Source organism: Monodelphis domestica, chromosome 6 (assembly GCF_027887165.1).
Source record: "Monodelphis domestica isolate mMonDom1 chromosome 6, mMonDom1.pri, whole genome shotgun sequence".
Lineage (NCBI taxonomy): Eukaryota > Metazoa > Chordata > Mammalia > Didelphimorphia > Didelphidae > Monodelphis > Monodelphis domestica.
The window spans coordinates 157,064,786-157,084,609 of NC_077232.1; the positions used below are offsets into that span (position 1 = coordinate 157,064,786).

Consider the following 19,824-nt stretch of genomic DNA (forward strand, 5'->3'; position numbering starts at 1 on the left):
TCCAGAATATGTCATTAGATACAAATTTATGGTCTGTTTCCCATATCTATAGCCTTAGGAAGGCAGCTGACACAGGAATGTCTGTTGTGGAAGTCACCTCTCTGGTTCATACTCTTTCATAATGGAGATTACAGTTATGAACTGGTTTTAGTATAGTCTGTTAAGGTAAATATCTTTTTGTCTAGCCCTTTGAATCAGAGTCATTGATGGGATTATAAAATTTCACAATTCTGTAAAGGCACCTGCATCCCAAGGGTTACTGCTGAGAGTCAAAGAAGGTTCCTGAAATTAGAGGTCTTTTTGTTAGAAAGAAAGCAGAGTGTATCCAAGAGGAAAATATGAAGATAGAGATCCATTCCTTCGAATAAGTAAATGAATGAATGAATGAATGAATGAATGAATGAATGAATGAAAAAAGAGTAAATAAGCATTTGCTCTGTACCAATCACTTTGTTAGAAGTTAGGGATATTAAGAAAAAAATCTAGCTGAGTCCATAATCTGGAATATATAGATGAATTTTAGATGGTATGTAAACTTTGTGGGGGGGAAAAGATTACCTCCTTATTTTCATTCATTTCTAAAATAATTTTAGCATTTTCTTTTATTATGAATATAGACAATTCACTGCTAAATAGATCCATGGCACAAAAATCCTAAGAATTCCTGTGTTGAATAAACCTTGCTCTCAAGAAAGATTCAGCTGAAGATCAGACAAAAATGCCCAGAAATTCTAAAAGTAAAATAGTGAGATAGATGGCAAAGCTTTGAGTCCCTTCACCAATTAGGTGAAGTTGTGTTAACACCACTTGGGGAGGTGTTGGAATGTAATTCAATGAGGTGTTAATATATACTTTACCTTCCTTTTTAAGAAATAAAGCAAATTAGGACATAGATTTAAGCGGAAATGTAAAGATCATATGTATCATTCAGACATTCAGATAAGGTACCAGGATAGCCCGATTATGACTCAACAATAACAAAACCAAAGGAATCAGTTCTCAGAGAGAAAGTAGTTAGAGGGGCTCAATCAGAGGTTATCTCTACTTTGGTCTTCTCCAGATCTATTAGGAGTTTCATCTCTGCCATCAAAGTAAAGACTCAGAAAAGGAGCTCATGACTTCTTTTCTGAACTCTGAGCTAGGAAAGGAGTAGCTTTCATTCAATCATATTTTCAAAAAATATCAAAATCAAAGAATTAAATGCATTTGATATTAACCCCCTAAGTTATCTAGTTCGATAAGGAAAAAAAGCCTAGATATGGTTCTGTGATATTTGGAATTAGTGCAAAAGTCATTTTCATAATATCCAGTTCCTCCTTTGCATGAAAGCAAAGGTATAACTATAAGTTTGGAGAGTAGGGACCATTCCTTGAAAACTGAAGTTCCCTCTCTTTTTATCTGAACCACATGAAGAGGGTTGTCTATTACGAGACTGTTCTATTTGACTCAAAAAGACTGTTATGAGGCAACTGATGTTCTTCAGTCACTTATAATTCCTATGACCAAATTGTGAATTAAGGTAATTAATGTTTGTGACCTTTTTTCCCCCAGGAAAGTCAATAGTGTCTTATACACTGCTCTCTCCTGACTCAGATCTTGACCCTCTCCCTATAAACCAATTGCCTCTTTTGATGGTTTCAATTCAAAGTAATGATTTAGGTTGTTTTACACTCAGGCTATTATGCCATTTCAGGCAAGATCATGTCTAAACCATTGGGCTCATGGCAGTAAGAATAAATCAATTCATGCAAAAATACAACTCTGTTTTGAACTACAACAGAAAGAAACCAAGTGACATCTTCAAAGCAATATATTTTTGAATGGTCCTGTACACACCTATTTACTGTCTTTTGCAAGTTTGAACATGTGGGTTTTCTTAGTTTGAAATTGCTCTGTGATTAAGTATTCTAGGAAGATCCTTTATCTCAGATTAACAGATTGGGGAAGTCTACAAGGTACACCCATGAAAAAAAGCCTTCTAAGCCCTGCAGTCTTCATGTCATTAGTGTAAGATACCCAGTGGTAAGGATACACCAGAAGACAAAAAAAGTCGAGTCATTCTAAGCTCTTTCAGGTTTGTTCAAGCCCACAATGACCTTCCCCTCCTCAGAATTATATTACTTGACACATTATGATTTTTAGTGTATTTTTATAATGAACTACTAATGATTCTCTTTTACTGTGCATTTACTATTTATCTCCTTTTCCTAATTAGATGGTAAATTCATTTAAGACTTGACATTAAATAGAAATATGTAAATTATTTATGCCCTGATAATGCCTGGTACAATTCTAGGTAGGTCTGCATGGGAAAGAGCACTGAATCATTTTAAGAATTCTAAGAAAGTTGAGTGTCATCTAATCTAGCAGTGTCAAACTCAAATAGAAATAAGGTCCACAGATATATACATATAATATATATGTATATATATATATATATATAAAGATATCTTATGGTTTCAAACTGACTTAGAATATTTTGTTTTAATATTATCTATGTTCCATTTCATTTTTTTGTTAAACATTCCACAATTACATTTTAAACTTGTTCAAGACATAATCAAGACTGTTGAGTACAGCCAACATTATGTTTGACTTTTCTTATAAGATTTCTAGTTGATCTCTCTCATTTTACAGGTTAAGAAAGTGAAGCTCAGAGAAATTAAATGATTTTACAATACTATGAAAATGGTTTATGGCACAGCAAGGATTAGAACCCAGGTCCTCTAATCAGGGGTTCTTTCCATTCTACCATGATACATGTCTTGATTTATTTTAGATTCTTACAGACAGAACTAGCTTGAATCAAAACCCTGAAACATCTTCTATTCTCTTCACTTCTATTTCAGCATTCCCTCATCATTTCATCTAGCATGTTCTTTTCTTTCCATTGTATCCCATGCTCATTGCTCTTCTGTTTATTATTCCACAATTCTCTGCCTGTCTAGGTACTATCTATGGACAATGCTCAAAGCTCTTGATCTTCCTTGGACTCTTTCTTTTTTTTTATCAAAATATATCTTGCTTTGAGTTTCATTCTGTCAGGAACTGTCAAATATTCTGCTAGCTAATTTATGTACCTATTTACTTTGAGATCATAATGGATGATAATGACTCAATGCTCTCTGTGGTAACATTTCTCTTTTAACAGAAACTCTAATGCTAATCCTAAATGGTGAGTAATTTATGACTTTTTTTGGAGGGGGATGTGAGAGAGGAGAGAAGATGGTATGGGCTCTTCAGAATTAGCCAAAGCATATTAGTCATGGGCATGTACATGTTCTTCTTAAATCTGAATCTAGAGAGTAAATCATGGATAATTCTCATACAGAATACCATCTTTTAGAATTTATCCAAGATGCTAAATGTACTAATTAGAATATGGATTTATTTAAGTAGCAGATGGGCTCCTTGGAAAAGATGGCAATCATTCACCAAAAATAATGAATACCCTTTTCTGGTTCTATTCAGTATTTTTTTCTTATGAGACATTATATATATATATATATATATATATATATAGATATATGTGTGTGTGTGTGTGTGTGTGTGTGTGTGTGTGTGTGTATTTTGTTAGCTCTTCAATTGAGTCATATATGGCGCTGAAATGACTTCATTCCCACGTGATATCCAATGGAGGTATTGTGTTTTTCTTTCCTTGATCTAAAAATTTCCTCCCAATAATTTCTAACCATTTCACCTACTTTTGACCTTTGAGGCTATACCCAAGAAGTCTCATCATTCCCCTATGGGACAACTAACTCTTCACACAAATTACTTCTCGTGAATTTTTTATTCTCTGATTTAAAGATTCTTTATCTCTTTAGGTGATCCTTATGTGATATTTTTCAAGTGTCTGGCCTCCTCATCGTCATAACTGCCTAGCTTTGAAGGTTCTAAAGGATATTAATGATTCTTCAAAAATGCAGAGCCCAGCACTAAACACATTACTTCTTGTTAGAAAAGAAGCAAGGCCTCTAACATCTGCTAACATATCTCTTATTCTTGGCAGTATATTTCTTTAAATTCAGCCCAAGATCACATGAACTTTTTTGGTTGACTCATTATACCACTGTATTCAGCTTAAAGTCAATTAAAATCCTTATATGTTTTCATTTTTTAAAACTCTTATCTTCTGTCTTAGAATCAATAATATATATTGGTTCCAAGGCAGAAGAATGGGAAGGGTTATGGAATGGGGGTTAAGTAATTTGCCCATGAACACAAAGCTAGGAAGTGTCTGAAGTCATATTTGAATCCAGAACCTCCCATCTCTAGGCCCCAGATATTTCCAATTAATTCTTGCCTAGCCACATATCTTCCATCCTATATTTGTACAGAAGATTTTTAAAACCAAAAAGAAAAATTTTATATTTAACACTATTAAACTTCATTGTTTTAGATTCAAATCTTCAGAAAGTTATGCATAAGGGAAGAGGTCTAAGAATATAGTCTTGAAGAATACTAATAGGGATCAAACTTCCATTAATCAATTATTGAGTATGGATTTTCAATCAATAACGATTGAGACTTTTTATACTATCCTATATCTCAAATCTTTCCATATTCTCCACAAGATAAAGCAATAAATAAACCAGTTTACTAGCCTTGCTAGAAAAGGAAACAAGGTGAATTGCTATGGTGGGACCTATTCTTCATGAGTACATATTGGCCTCTAGTGATCACTGCTGCCCTTCCTCTAAGTACTGTCAAACACACAAGTCCTGGGTGTAAAACATTCTAGAATTTCATCAGGATTGATTTGTTCGCCTTAGTCCTGGGGCACCTGTCCTACATTGTCCACAATTCCTCCAAGACCATCACCAGAATTTTAGCCAGCAAGTCTGCCAGTTATTGAAGTGTCTTAGGTTTACTATTTCCCCCCAGGAATTTACATGATATGAAAGAAAACCTTCTAAGAGAGCTCAAACTAGATGACTTCTCCCTTCTAGTGATTCATGAGAGCACAAATAACACAGCCTGGAGGAAACTATAGAACTGACGTCTTTGATAAGAAACTAAGGACTTTAGGGCAAAGGTGGCAATATCATCTTTGCTTTTGATAATTGAAGTCAGGCAATCCAGAAGAGAGTCAGGTAACCATGGATTATGGAGATGGTGTCTGAGAATAGGATTTGGATTTTTAGATCATAGCTTAAAATATCAGAAAGATAGGCTCCTGGCTAGAGATGGAATTGTCTTGGCGAGTACCCGTGCATGGTTTTGATCCACCTTATGGTTTGAGATACTACTGATGTATGAATTCCACCTGAAAAAAATGAGGCTGGGATGTACTTAGCCTGTGTTATTGTTTTGTTGTTACTAGTTATTGTATACTGAAACTGAAAATGCAGGTCTCCTTTCCCTACCACCCCAATCTGAGGAGAATCCTTTACTAAGTAAAATAATCCACATTAGGCAATTAGGCACTATATATATATAGTGCATTGAGTGCTAGACTTTAAGTAGAAAATGTAATTTGTACTTGAGGGAAAGAAGTCATTTAACATCTCTCAGCTTTAGTTATTTGTAAAATGTGGATAATAATAGCACTTACCTCACAGGGTTATTATGATCTGCTTTTATGATAAGAAGGAGAATCTCTTTTTTGTTTGTATCTGAAGAGTGAATAGTTTTCTTTAAAGCACTTAGAACAATGTCTTTGGAAGCTCCTTGTAACTTTACCTTAAAAGTGAAAAAGGGTTTTTTTTTTCTTTTCTCCTAATTTCTGTAAATGTCCTTCGCTCACCTTATGCCCCAACTTGAAGCTAATGGTAGCTTCTATTGGGGTCACTCTCAGAATATTTATTAGTATCTAAACAAATCAGACTTCCTATCATGGAATAACTGCCACCTCTCAATGCCTCTGACTATATATATCAGCTTTAGGCTAAATGCACACATGCACACAATTTGCTCATCTTGGTATTCCAACTTCCTTTTCCCCAAATTTCCTCACTATGGTATCTTGTATATGTCTGCTTTTTATAGAAATGCCCAGACTTCTCAGAGCCGAGGCAACAACCTAAAGCTTAAAGTTGCAGAACATTTGCAGATCTGCATTGGCATAGAGTTTCCTTAGAAGTAATTTCTTACACTGGTGTTATCACAAAGCTGGCCCCAATAAAGCTGCCAAGAAAATTCTTTAGAGCTACACAGAGAAATCACAAAATCCATCTAGAGAAAAGAGGTCTTATGGGGGGAAAGTGTAGGAACAAAAGGAGAATAGTACTTAAAGACCTCAAATTACATTTACAGCCATAATCAGCTAAGTTGTTTTTTGTTGTTTTGTTGTTTTGTTTTGTTTTTTGGTGATAGTTTAAAAAAAATGGAAAAGTAAGGGGCAGCTAAGTGGCTTAGTGGGTTCAGAGTTAGGCATCGGAAGTGGAGGTCCCAGGTTCAAATCTGGCCTAAGACACTTCCCCACTGTGTGAGCCAGGGCAAATCACTTAATCCCCATTGCATTGGCCTTATACTGCTATTCTGGCTTGGAACCAATACTTAGTATTGATTCCAAGATGGAAGGTAAGAGTTTTTTAAAAATAGAAAAGTAAATCAGGTCCAGATGTTGTCCAGACTATTAAATTAGAAAATGGATAAAAAGATTAGGATACATAAATATGAAAAGACAATTGCTAACAAATAATATTACTAAAATCTACAGATAAAATGATAGTAGATTTGTCCACTGAAACACAATACACCAGAAATGGAAGAGAATTACCTAGGTTGAGTAAAAAAATCATTCTGGGACAAATAAATATTTTGAGAATCTGTAATTTCATAGGTATGGGTGCTCCCTCCTCTGATGTTGCTTTCAATCTCTCTGTTATTTAGCAAATGTTTTTAATAATTGTTGTGAGAAATATCTCCAAATTTTATGAGCTTGGTTCTCAGATGACAAAGTCTGTTGACAAGCTTTTATGTAAAACCTTTATATCTTGATAAAACCTGCAGGGCCTTGAGCTTCAGAAGCATATAAGTCTTGGGGCAGCTAGCTAGCACAACAGGCAGAGAGGGCCAGGTCTGGAGTTGAGAGGACTTAGGTTCAAATTTGACTTCAAATACTCAGATAACTGTGTGACCCTAGGCAAGTCACTTAGCCCCAATTCCTTAGCTCTTACTATTCTTCTGCCTTGGAAATGATATTTAATATTGATTCTAAGACAGAAGGTAAGAGTCTTTTTTTTTTTAAATCACATATGCTTTGAGAATCTAGGATCACCTCCACACCAAAATGAAGCTTCAGAAAACACCTTTAGTGGAAAAAGAATATTTTTCCCAACAATGAATTGAAAATGTTATTATCCAAGCAGATAGAGGCTAAAGTTATAAGAAGAAAAAGTCATTCTTGAATGACAGATCCATAGAGAAATGAGGATGTTTGGGGAGCATAGCACTTCTAAAATCAATGTAAAAGAGAATAATAATGCCCCTTGCTGGGATCATCATTGACAAGTAGCACAGTATATGGGAAAGCACTAAAATGCAAGATAAGAGATCTAACTCTGCCACTAAGTCTCAGTAGGACCTTAATCAACCAATTTTACCTTCTTTTCCCCCATCTGTATTGTGTGTGTGTTATCAAATCAGTGTATAAGCAAATTAATTTTTCGGCTTTGTGGATGATGGATTGGAGAAGGGGGGAGCACTGGAATAAGATCCCTTCTCTAGTCTATTCATTGCAGAGCTGAAAAATTAATTGCTTATACACTGACCTGATATCAACAGTTTCCCAAGAAAACTAATCTCCTTGAGATTGGGGAATAGTTTGCTTCTGTCTTCCTGACCCTTCCACTTCGGGGGTGCCTTGGACATAAGAACATTTAGTGAAATTTGTCAGAGTGAATCAGACTGCTTCATTTCCTTATTGAGCAGGATAGAAATAAGGATGTAGAGCTGATGTGGCATTGATGTGGCAACCCCATGTTGTATATGGTATTCTGCTAAGTGGCACTGAAAGAGAGGCACACTGCAGACACTGTCCTAAGGCCAACATAAATATTTCAGTAAGGCAATTAACCTTACCATCCTTTCAATCTGATGGCTCCGTTCTACGAATTCTCTTGAAGTTTTTCTTCCATATTTTTCTTTATATTTGATATTGGTGACCTTAAAGGTTACAAGGTAATAGAAGGTCCTTTCATCTGTAAGGTAAAGTAAATAAAACACTGATTGATATATTTATACACAAACACATAAGATATATTAATACTATAATATAATTAATATTAATAATATATAATAATATATTAATGCTATTAATATAGTAATAATAATTTAGTCACATGTATGAAATGTATGTACCTACCAAAGAGAAGCAGAGCTGAAAATGGTTCCTTAACTTGCTTATTATAGAAAGGCTCCCCCATACCTGCCCCCCATTCTACTTTGCTTATGTCACATTTCCTAGCAGCATCCATTCATCAAATTAATCAGACAACTCATTTAGTACAGTTGTAGTCATAGGAACATGTACAATTAGGCATGAAAATTACATCTAATGTAAACAAACATCAACAGTCATATTGTGAAAATGTCACCACCTTCATGGCAATGCTAACTCTGCCATGTCATAGCTCGCATGTATTTTTGAAGATGCATTTAATAGTCCAACTGTCTGTGCAATGAAGGAGGGTAATTTTGCATTTCCTAAAATCTGACTTGTTGCCAAGGGTTTTGAAGCAGAATGATATAATGGAAAGTATAGAAACTTAGAAGTGAATGGCTTTGCATCTTTTTGATGCGAATTTGAAAGAGGGGTCAGACTATTCCGTAATTGTTAATTATGGCCATAAAGGATCATGCAGTATATTCTGCTGAGGCTTTGTTCATTTGTTTCCATCATGTCAGACTCTTCATGACACCATTTGAGGTTTTCTTGGCAAAGATACTAGAGCAGTTTGTCATTTCTTTCTCTAGCTCATTTTACAGATGAGGAAACTGAGGAAAACAGGGTTAAGAAACTTGCCCAGGGTCACATAACTAGTAAGTATTGAGATCAGATTTGAACTCGGGTCTTCTTGACTCCAGACCACTGTGGCACCTAGCTTCCCTTGAATTGGTAGGACTTGCTAGGAATCTGGTTAGTAGCAGTTACTGAATGTATATAAAGCATGAAAATAAAATACTAGTATAAGAGAGGGATATACTATTGAGAAAGTACTAGAATACCACTGAGAGAGACAGAGAAAAATAATCTGTCAGCTAGTGTAAATGAGAGGGTGTTTGGGTCTCGAGTCTGAGAAGTTTGTACCTGAATTTCAATGGATTCTTAGAGAACTGGGTTTGTCCTGGGCTGAAGGTTAATGAAGATAATGCAAGGAGAATTGCAGGTAGGAGGCAAGCACAGAGGCAAGAAGTCTATGGGCTAGCTGATACGGGTATGCACACATAGAGTCCTAACATTCTCTCCATGGAGTCATTCCAATATTTGGAGAAACAGTAAGGCAATATCCCTGTCATACTTGGTAGAACTGAGCACCCAGCAGTCTCCACATGGGAAAAAGACGTTCTTTTAGTTAAACATGGGTCAGGAGAGGGGCAAGGAAGGGGAAGTCACAAATATTTGTTCAGCCTATAGCATCACTGGATGTGTCTACAACAAAAGAAGCATTAGGTTTATTATCAAGAGACTTGGGTTCAGATTTAGGATCTGATATTTATGGGCAGTATGACCATGGATAAATCACTTATCCCTTCTAAGTTTTAGTTTTCTTCTCCGCAAAACATTCATATTTAATATTATTTTCATGCACTCTCCACCTAAAAGCACTCTATAATAGAGACTATATGAATAGGAGGTATCATCATCATTCTTCATCTCATTTTTCTCATCAATGAGAAGTTATTTTTCTGCTATTATTTTGTATAGGTGATGTACTACAGACTTATGGTCAGGTGGCTGAAGTGGCTGTTTTGTGTAACTTAGTAAGTTATCATTGTTAGTAGCAAATTGAAATGGTTAGAATTTAATTTTTCATTTCAATGAACATTTATCTACTATTGCAATTTAAGTAATTATTGGGAATATCAGTCATGAGTCAACAAAAAGGTATTGATCAGACTTCCGGTCAAGATGGCAGCTTAGAAGCTGCAAAAGTTCAGACCTCAGAAACCCTTCCTTACTGATCGCAAACTGAGAGCTCCTAGGACACCGAAATTCAAGCTGAACAACAGGACAGACCCGGGGAACCCTCCTCCCAGACCTGGATCAAAAGGTACAGCCCCCCAAAAGCCAAAACCCTAGATCACTCGGATCTAAGGGGCAAGCAGAAGGAAGGTCCCAGGACCCATCCCCCCCAACCCAGAGTGCTGAGCCCACGGCAGCAGTGGGAATTTCAGGGTCGGCAAAAGGACCCCAGGACTGGCTATTTTGAAGGACTCACCTTGAAAGCAACCTGAGCCAGTCTCCAGGATGTCCTACACAGACGGCAGGGAAACATAGAGAGAAGGGGGAAGCCTGTAGCTTCATGGCTGGGTCCTTCCAACTGAGTCTCAAGGGATGTCCCAGCTTTAGGGCACCAGCTGAACCCAATCCCATCAGGAGCCCTCAGAGCTACTGAAAGGAGAGAAACCTTAGGGCCGGCAAAGGGGTTGCTCCGAAGAGCTTACCTTGAAAGGAACCTGGGCCAGTCTCCGGGCATTCAACACATTGTGGAGGAGGAGGATTTTTGCTTTGGGGCTCATTCAGTACAAACAAGCTGAACCTAATCACATCAGGAACCCTCAGAGCCCAGGGAGGCCATGACCCCTCTCCCCTTAGAGAGCAGAGTCTTCTGAAAGAACCAGCTGAATCTAATCCCATCAAAAGTCTCCCTATAAGAAAAGAGGTCATTGGTAACTCTTAAAAACTGTTGCTATCACCTGAGCAGCTAGAAGAATTACACTCAGAGGGAACAGTGACAAACTGTATAGGATGAAAAGACAAGACATAAATAGGTATATAGATATATGCATACATAAATACATATACATGTATGTATATGTATATATATATATGTATATATATACATGACTAGAGCTAAAAAAGAAAAGAGGTTATGACTAAAAGAAAAGGGAAAAGAAACAAATGGAGGTAAATTTATATGTCACAAAAAATCTCATGGCGGGAGGGGGGAGAACATCAATACACTGGAAGGGTAAAGAGGTTGGAGACAGGAAATACTCAACTCTTATGTACTTTAGATTTGCGCCCTTTAGGGGAGTAGAAGGGTAAAAAATGGACTGGTGGGGAGGGAAGCAGTACAAGGGAGGGAGAGGGTGGAGGGGAAATTTTAAAAAGACTACAGGGGAAAATAAGGGAGGGGATAAGAAAGGAGGGGGTAGAAAGGGAAGTAAAATAAGGGAGGGAACGGAGGGGGGGGCAGGCCTGACTATAAACAAACATTGGTATAGAAGGAAATCGTGAAAGAAGAAAAGGCAGGACCAAAATGCTGGGAAATACACAGCTAGTAATCACAACTCTGAATGTGAATGGAATGAACTCACCCATAAAACGCAAGCAAATAGCAGAGTGGATTAGAATCCAAAACCTTGCCGTATGCTGTCTGCAAGAAACACACATGAGGAAAGTAGATACGCATAGGGTGAAAGTAAGAGGATGGAGCCAAACCTATTGGGCATCAAATGATTAAAAGAAGGCAGGAGTAGCAATCATAATATCAGACAAAGCCAAAGTAAAAATAAATCTAGATAAAAGAGATAGGGAAGGTAATTGCATCCTGATAAAAGGCAGTATAGACAACGAGGAAATATCTGTACTCAATATGTATGCACCAAATGGCAGAGCATCCAAATTTTTAAAGGAGAAACTAGAGGAGCTCAAGGATGAAATAGATAGAAAAACTATACTACTGGGAGATCTGAACCTTCCCCTATCCGAACTAGATAAACCAAATCAAAAAATAAATAAGAAAGAGGTGAGAGAAGCAAATGAAATCTTAGAAAAATTAGAGTTAGTAGACATATGGAGAAAAATAAATAGGGACAAAAAGGAATACACCTTCTTTTCAGCAGTACATGGTACCATGTACTAGGGCACAAAATCATTGCAAACAAGTGCAAAAGGGCAGAAATAATAAATGCAACCTTCTCAGACCACAGTGCAATAAAAATAATAATTAGTAAAGGTACATGGATAGATAAATCAAAAATTAATTGGAAATTAAACAATATGATTCTCCAAAACCAGCTAGTTAAAGAACAAATTGTAGAAACAATTAATAACTTCATTGAAAAAAATGACAATGATGAGACATCCTTTCAAAACCTATGGGATGCAGCCAAAGCAGTACTCAGGGGGAAATTAATATCCTTGAGTTCATATATTAACAAATTAAGAAGGGCAGAAGTCAATGAATTGGGCATGCAAATTAAAAAACTAGAAAGTGAACAAATTAAAAATCCTCAGATGAAGACTAAATTAGAGTTCCTAAAAATCAAAGGAGAAATTAATAAAATTTAAAGTAAAAAAACTATTGATTTAATAAATAAGACTAGAAGCTGGTACTTTGAAAAAAATGAAGAAAATAGACAAAGTACTAGTCAGTCTAATTAAAAAAACGAAAGAAAAAAACCAAATTGACAGTATCCAAGATGAAAAGGGAGACCTCACCTCTAATGAAGAGGAAATTAAGGCAATCATTAAAAACTACTATGCCCAATTATATGGCAACAAATATGGCAATCTAGATGATATGGATGAATACTTGCAAAAATATACATTGCCTAGACTAACAGAGGAAGAAATAAATTACCTAAACAACCCCATATCAGAAAAAGAAATTGAACAAGCCATCAAAGAACTCCCTAAGAAAAAATCTCCAGGTCCAGACGGATTCACAAATGAATTCTATCAAACATTGTAAAGATTAAAATTTAGGGAATACAGGGAGACTGAGGCATCTGAGGCAGGTAGAAATTAGTTTCTCTCTGCAAGAAGTATAATATTTTTTAGAGGTTTATTAAAGGTTAAAGATTAAAGAATATACAAGTAAGAAACATGTGCCTAGGCCAGAGGCCTAGACAAAATAACCTCACATCACGCAAGAGACGCGCCTGCTCCAAAAAGGAAGTCCAAAAAGAGCAAAGAGAGAGCTCAAAAGCCTTTGAATCAGCTTAAATACCTTCTCGATCTCGGCCCGGGTGAGATTACAAGGCATTCTGGGGAAGTGGAGCAAAGGCTCGTGGGGATTGTAGTCCTGTATTCGAGTCTATTTTTTACAACATTCAAAGAACAGCTAACCCCAATACTATACAAACTATTTGACAGAATAAGCCAAGAAGGGGTTCTACCAAATTCTTTTTACGACACAAACATGGTACTGAGCCCAAAGCCAGGCAGGTTAAAAACAGAGAAAGAAAACTATAGGCCAAACTCCCTAATGAATATAGATGCAAAAATCTTAAATAGGATACTAGCAAAAAGACTCCAGCAAGTCATCACAAGGGTTAACCACTACGATCAGGTAGGATTCATTCCAGGAATGCAAAGATGGTTCAATATTAGGAAAACCATCCACATAATTGACCATATAAACAAGCAAACCGACAAAAATCACATGATTATTTCAATAGATGCAGAAAAAGCCTTTGACAAAATACATCACCCATACCTATTAAAAACACTAGAAAGTATAGGAATAGAAGGGCCTTTCCTAAAAATAATAAATAGTATATACCTAAAACCATCAGGAAACATCATCTGCAATGGGGAAAAACTCAAAGCCTTCCTAATAAGATCAGGAGTCAAACAAGGATGCCCATTATCACCTTTATTATTTAATATTGTACTAGAAACACTAGCAGTAGCAATTAGAGAAGAAAAAGAAATTGAAGGTATTAAAATTGGCAATGAGGAGACCAAGCTTTCACTCTTTGTGGATGATATGATAATTTACTTAAAGAATCCCAGGGAATCAACCAAAAAGCCAATCGAAATAATCAACAACTTTAGCAAAGTTGCAGGATACAAAATAAACCCACATAAGTCACTAGCATTTCTATATATCTCTAACCCAGTTCAGCAGCAAGAATTAGAAAGAGAAATTCCATTTAAAGTCACCCGAGACAATATAAAATACTTAGGAATCTATCTGCCGAGACAAACACAGGAACTACTGTGTGAACACAACTACAAAACACTCTCCACACAACTAAAACTAGACTTGAACAATTGGAAAAACATTAACTGCTCATGGGTAGGATGAGTCAATATAATAAAAATGACCATCCTACCCAAACTTATCTACCTATTTAGTGCCATAACCATTGAACTACCAAAACACTATTTTACTGAATTAGAGAAAACCATAACAAAATTCATTTGGAAGAATAAAGGATCAAGGATATCCAGGAAAATAATGAAAAAAAAATACAAAGGAAGGTGGCCTTGCAGTCCCAGATCTCAAACTATATTACAAAGCCGTGGTCATCAAAACAATTTGGTACTGGCTAAGAGACAGAAAGGAGGATCAGTGGAATAGACTTGGGGTAAATGACCTCAGTAAGACAGTCTTTGACAAACCCAAAGACCCCAGCTTTGGGGACAAAAATCCAGTATTTGATAAAAACTGCTGGGAAAATTGGAAGACAGTGTGGGAGAAATTAGGTTTGGATCAACACCTCACACCCTACACCAAGATAAACTCAGAATGGGTGAATGAACTGAATATAAAGAAGGAAACTATAAGTAAATTAGGTGAACACAGAATAGTATACATGTCAGAACTTTGGGAAGGGAAAGATTTTAAAACCAAGCAAGACTTAGAAAGAGTCACAAAATGCAAAATAAATAATTTTGACTACATCAAATTAAAAAGTTTTGGTACAAACAAAACCAATGTAACTAAAATTAGAAGGAAAGCAACAAATTGGGAAACAATCTTCATAACAAAAACCTCTGACAAAGGTCTAATTACTCAAATCTATAAAGAGCTAAACCATTTGTACAAAAAATCAAGCCATTCTCCAATTGAAAAATGGGCAAGGGACATGAATAGGCAATTTTCAATTAAAGAAATCAAGACTATTAATAAGCACATGAAAAAGTGTTCTAGATCTCTTATAATCAGAGAGATGCAAATCAAAACAACTTTGAGGTATCACCTCACAGCTAGCAGATTGTTCAACATGACAGCAAAGGAAAGTAATGAATTCTGGAGGGGATGTGGCAAAGTAGGGACATTAATGCATTGCTGGTGGAGTTGTGAATTGATCCAACCATTCTGGAGGGCAATTTGGAACTATTCCCAAAGGGTGATAAAAGACTGTCTGCCCTTTGATCCAGCCATAGCACTGCTGGGTTTGTACCCCAAAGAGATAATAAGGAAAAAGACTTGTGCAAGAATATTCATAGCTGCGCTCTTTGTGGTAGCCAAAAATTGGAAAATGAGGGGATGCCCATCAATTGGGGAATGGCTGAACAAATTGTGGTATATGTTGGTGATGGAATACTATTGTGCTAAAAGGAATAATAAAGTGGAGGAATTCCATGGAGACTGGAACAACCTCCAGGAATTGATGCAGAGTGAGAGGAGCAAAACCAGGAGAACATTGTACACAGAGACTGACACATTGTGGTACAAGAGAACGTAATGGACTTCTCCAGTAATGGCTTTACAATGTCCCTGAACAACCTGCAGTGATCTACGAGGAAAAAAAAACAACTATCCTCAAGCAGAGGACAAACTGAGGGAGTAAAAACACCGAGGAAAAGCAACTGCTTGGCTACAGAGGTTTAGGGGACATGATCGAGGAGAGACGCTAAATGAGCACCCTAATGCAAATACAAACAACAAGGAAATGGGTTCAGAGTAAGGACACATGTGATACCGAGAGGAACCCCCTCCCCCTATCGGCTAGGGAAGGGGTGGGGGTGGGGGTGGGGGGAGGAAAAGAAAATGATCTGTTCCCAATGAACAATGTATGAAAATGACCAAATAAAATAATGTTTAAAATAAATAAATAAATAAATGAAAGGTCCAGAAGCTAAAAAAAAAAAAAGGTATTCATCATTACTTCCATGCCCAGTTCTCTGCTCTCAAAGAGCTTATATGCTATTTGGAAAGTCAAAATTGATATAAATGAAACAACTAAATATCAATATAAGACACTATGTAATTAAAAGTTAATTTATATGAAAGATGCTAAAAGAAATATACTTTAGAAGAGAGGAAGGAAGTGATGGCAGTGATGTTGAGAAGAGATGGGAGAATATTTCTGGTTGGACAAATCCCTTAAGCAAAATCCTAGTCTCTGTATAAAACAGCATTTTTTTTTCAGTAATTATCTTTAAGAATTAAAAAATAATTATTTGGATTTTCCAAATTACTTCTTTAATCTGGTCCACCCATTTTTTTAAAATGTGCTTTTCTAATGGCACATATAAACTGATCATGGCATTGCAGCAATGAGATTTCATAATATGAATAATTTTGCATACATTAAAATTAAGATTTCCTAAATGTAAAAGAACCACTTCTAATCATTGTGTAATAAATATGGATTCCAGTCCCTCATCCTGATTTCCCATGGTGAAACAATGTATCCCCTGGAGTCATGTAGAGGAGAAAATGAAATAATATATGAAAATGTAATTCAGGATTTGATGAGCTATACAAATTCATGGTATGCCATTTCTAGTACAATCGTTATAACATATTTATCATATTATTTAAAGTGCCAGAAAAATCTTCATATGCTACTCTTTTAAATGGGAGTAAACATTCCAAGCCTTTATAGACATTCGTTCTTTAGGTTTACAACAACCCAACAGATGGAGAAATTATGATGGTTGGGATGGTAACAGTGGGAATAAAGAGAAAGGAAAAGAAATGAGAAACAGAAGGGAATATTATGAAAGTAGAGTCAACCAAACATGATAACAAATTGGATAGGAGAAGTGAAAGAAAAAGCAAAAATAACTCAACAATGGGTAAATGATGATGCTAATAAAGGCAGAAATAATAAAATCAGTATCAGGCAAAGGTTGTTTGAGATGTCAGGTGAAAAGAGGCAGAGAAAGAAAAAATAAAGGCAGGAATGTAGATGAATACATGTTTGGAGTCACCTAAAAAGTGATGTTAAGGAGTGGATTCCATGTACACGAATTAGATTACCAAGGGAGTATGAAAAGGAGCAAACCAAGAAGAGAAATTTAGGGACCATTCGTATTAAAAATCAGGAAGAAAATGGTGAAGTCCCTATTCCTTCTCACCCCTACTAGATTATAAACTTTAGGATAGGACCTGTGTTATATCAATCTTTTTATACCACCTTTGAGCATATACATAGGTGTAAGGATGGGGACTGGACCTATGATTTAATCAGCATGGAGAAGGAAAAGAGAACAAACATTTTTAAGGGTCTCATATTCTAGGGACTGTGGTAATATTATTTTATTTGATTCTCACAAAAATCTTGGAAAATAGATGCTTTTATTACCTACAATCACTGCTGAGTAATCTGAGACATTAAGTAATTTATCTAAGGTCATCAGCTAGTATCTGAAGCAGGATATGAACTCAGGTCTTTTATTCCCATGTCCAGCTCTCAATCCACTTTACCTCCTACCTGCCTATTTATAGACAGCCCCAAAGTGCAGAAACTCCCTTTGCCAATGTATATCCAAAACTTTCTCTGCAACTTATGATCTTAAATAGTGGTCCACAGTCCTAAAAAGTTAAGTGACTTCCCCAAGGCCAGACAGCCAGTATGTCACAGAGGCAGATCTTCAAACCAGATCTTCTTATGTCTAAAGCTAGTTCTTGTTCATGATACATTGCAACCTTGAGCATACAGTAGATATTAAATATATTTGTGTTCAATTGATTTGAATCAAATAAATTACAGCCTACCTTCCTGAAGCAGACGTGAAGAGCATATTCAGAGGTGTGCTTACCAAATTGTTATCATAACACTTTCACAATCACATTTTCATGTGCTGATGAAGAGAACACCTATACTTTATAGAAAATTCCTTTATTCAGTGTGGGAGACTACGAAGTTCCAAAGAAGCCTGATAAGACCTGTCACCCACTGGGAAATTTCCATACATTATTCAAGATCTATTTTATTTTAGGTGGGGTCAAGATTCATTAGAAATGTTCTAAACAGTCTTTCAGGCAAGGGAAAATGTATTTTCTTAGTTAATCCATGTTTTTAGGTTTGCAAAAGTAGAGCCTTAAGGAAAACAACAAACCTCTTTGTGATCTTGGTTGGATCTTAAAATAGTTAGAGATTGTTATATATTCAATTAGTGTCTGTCTGCCATAAATGGCATTAGTTATCAGTCTACATACTTAAGGAAATGAACTAGATCCAATGTAACAATAAAATGTCAACTAAGAGACACTAAAGGTTGGATTACTTAGAAGTTCTAGCATGACTAATCTAGAAATGGGAATGATCTAAGGGAAAACTATAATGCTATAATAAAAGCAAATGGGAGGTCCTTCAAAGAAGTATTGATGGGGACTAGATCTATGATTTCATTGTTACTGGGAATTCCTTGATGAAGAAATTTCCTCTATCAACCCAGGCTGGAACCTTCTTTTCAACTTAAGAGAGCTGCCCAGGGCACAAAGACGTTAGGTAACCTGCCTAGTGTCGCACAGTAAATATTTGTCCAAGATTGGACTTGAACTCAGGCCTTCCTACCATCAAGGCAGTGCTCTAGTCACTAAAGCATGCTGACATTCAACTTTTAATAAATGTTAATCAAATATTGAGGAAGGTCCATAGAATGAATGACTAAAGATACAGAGGCGTGAAGATTAATATCTAATGATTATTACTAATTCTTGAGGTTAAATGATTGTTCCCTACCTGTTCCCAACCCTGCCATCCTCAATGTATATGATTAGGGTAAATTTACTTTTGATCTACTAGGAGTTGTATTCTTTACGGTGAAAACTAACATTTTTAAAATTATTTAAATAGTATTGCCTTCCTACCTCTCAGTTCTATTTCTTCAGAATAATGCTGCTGAAATAATATTAGTTGTATATTATTAATAACAGTGACAACTGTTAAAACTCCCTTACATGTCTATCTTTTTATTTTATTTTCCTTTCTTTCCTATTCTTTCTTCCTTTTCTTCCCTCATTCCTTCTCTCTCTCTCTTCCTTTTTCTCTTTTTTTTCTCTCTGTCTCTCTTGTTCTTTCCTTCTTTCTGTCTCTGTCTCTTTCTTTTTACCCCCCCCTTTCTCTCTCTCCCCATTAGTTTGTCCTTTTCTAATAGATCTGAGATCTTTCCCATTCCCTATTTTCTGACATAAATCAATTCATTCCTCCCTAACCTACTTGGTACCCCTCATCTACTTTAATCCCCATTCCCAAGATCGCATAATTATGTGTTCTATATTAGTACAAACATCTAACTGACTTAGCCCATTGATGCTCAGAATTCATTAACTCAGGATTTTAAAATAAATTTTAATCTAAATGATGTCATTTTCCACTATCTATAGATAATATTTGTCTAATTCTTAAAGTTGCCATTTTCCTTGCAAACAAAGTTTTTAGTGCTATTATTTTCTATCTTTTCTTTAATTCTATTCTTTCATGAAGCCTTTAGCCCAGAAAGCAATTTAAAAAAAAAACAAAAAACAACCCTTACCTTCTGTCTTAGAATCAATACTGTATATTGGTTCCAAGGCAGAAGAGTGGTAAGGATTAGGCAATAGGAGTTAAATGACTTGCCCAGGGTCACACAGCTGGGAAGTATTTAAGACCTAGCTCTCAATCCACTGAGCCACCCAGCTGTCCCCCCAGAAGACAAATTTTAAAGACTTAATTACATTCCCCCAACCTAAGAAAAGT

General features: G+C 36.0%; 1 protein-coding gene across 1 annotated transcript in view; it reads right to left on the minus strand.

Moving 5' to 3' along the window:
• TMPRSS11F (transmembrane serine protease 11F) overlaps nucleotides 1-19,824 on the minus strand; it is an 83,162-nt gene that overhangs the window by 17,111 nt on the left and 46,227 nt on the right. The window contains exon 3 of the mRNA XM_007496374.2: nucleotides 8,029-8,147. Coding sequence (XP_007496436.1) covers nucleotides 8,029-8,147 — 119 coding nt within the window. The remainder of the gene's footprint in view (nucleotides 1-8,028; nucleotides 8,148-19,824) is intronic.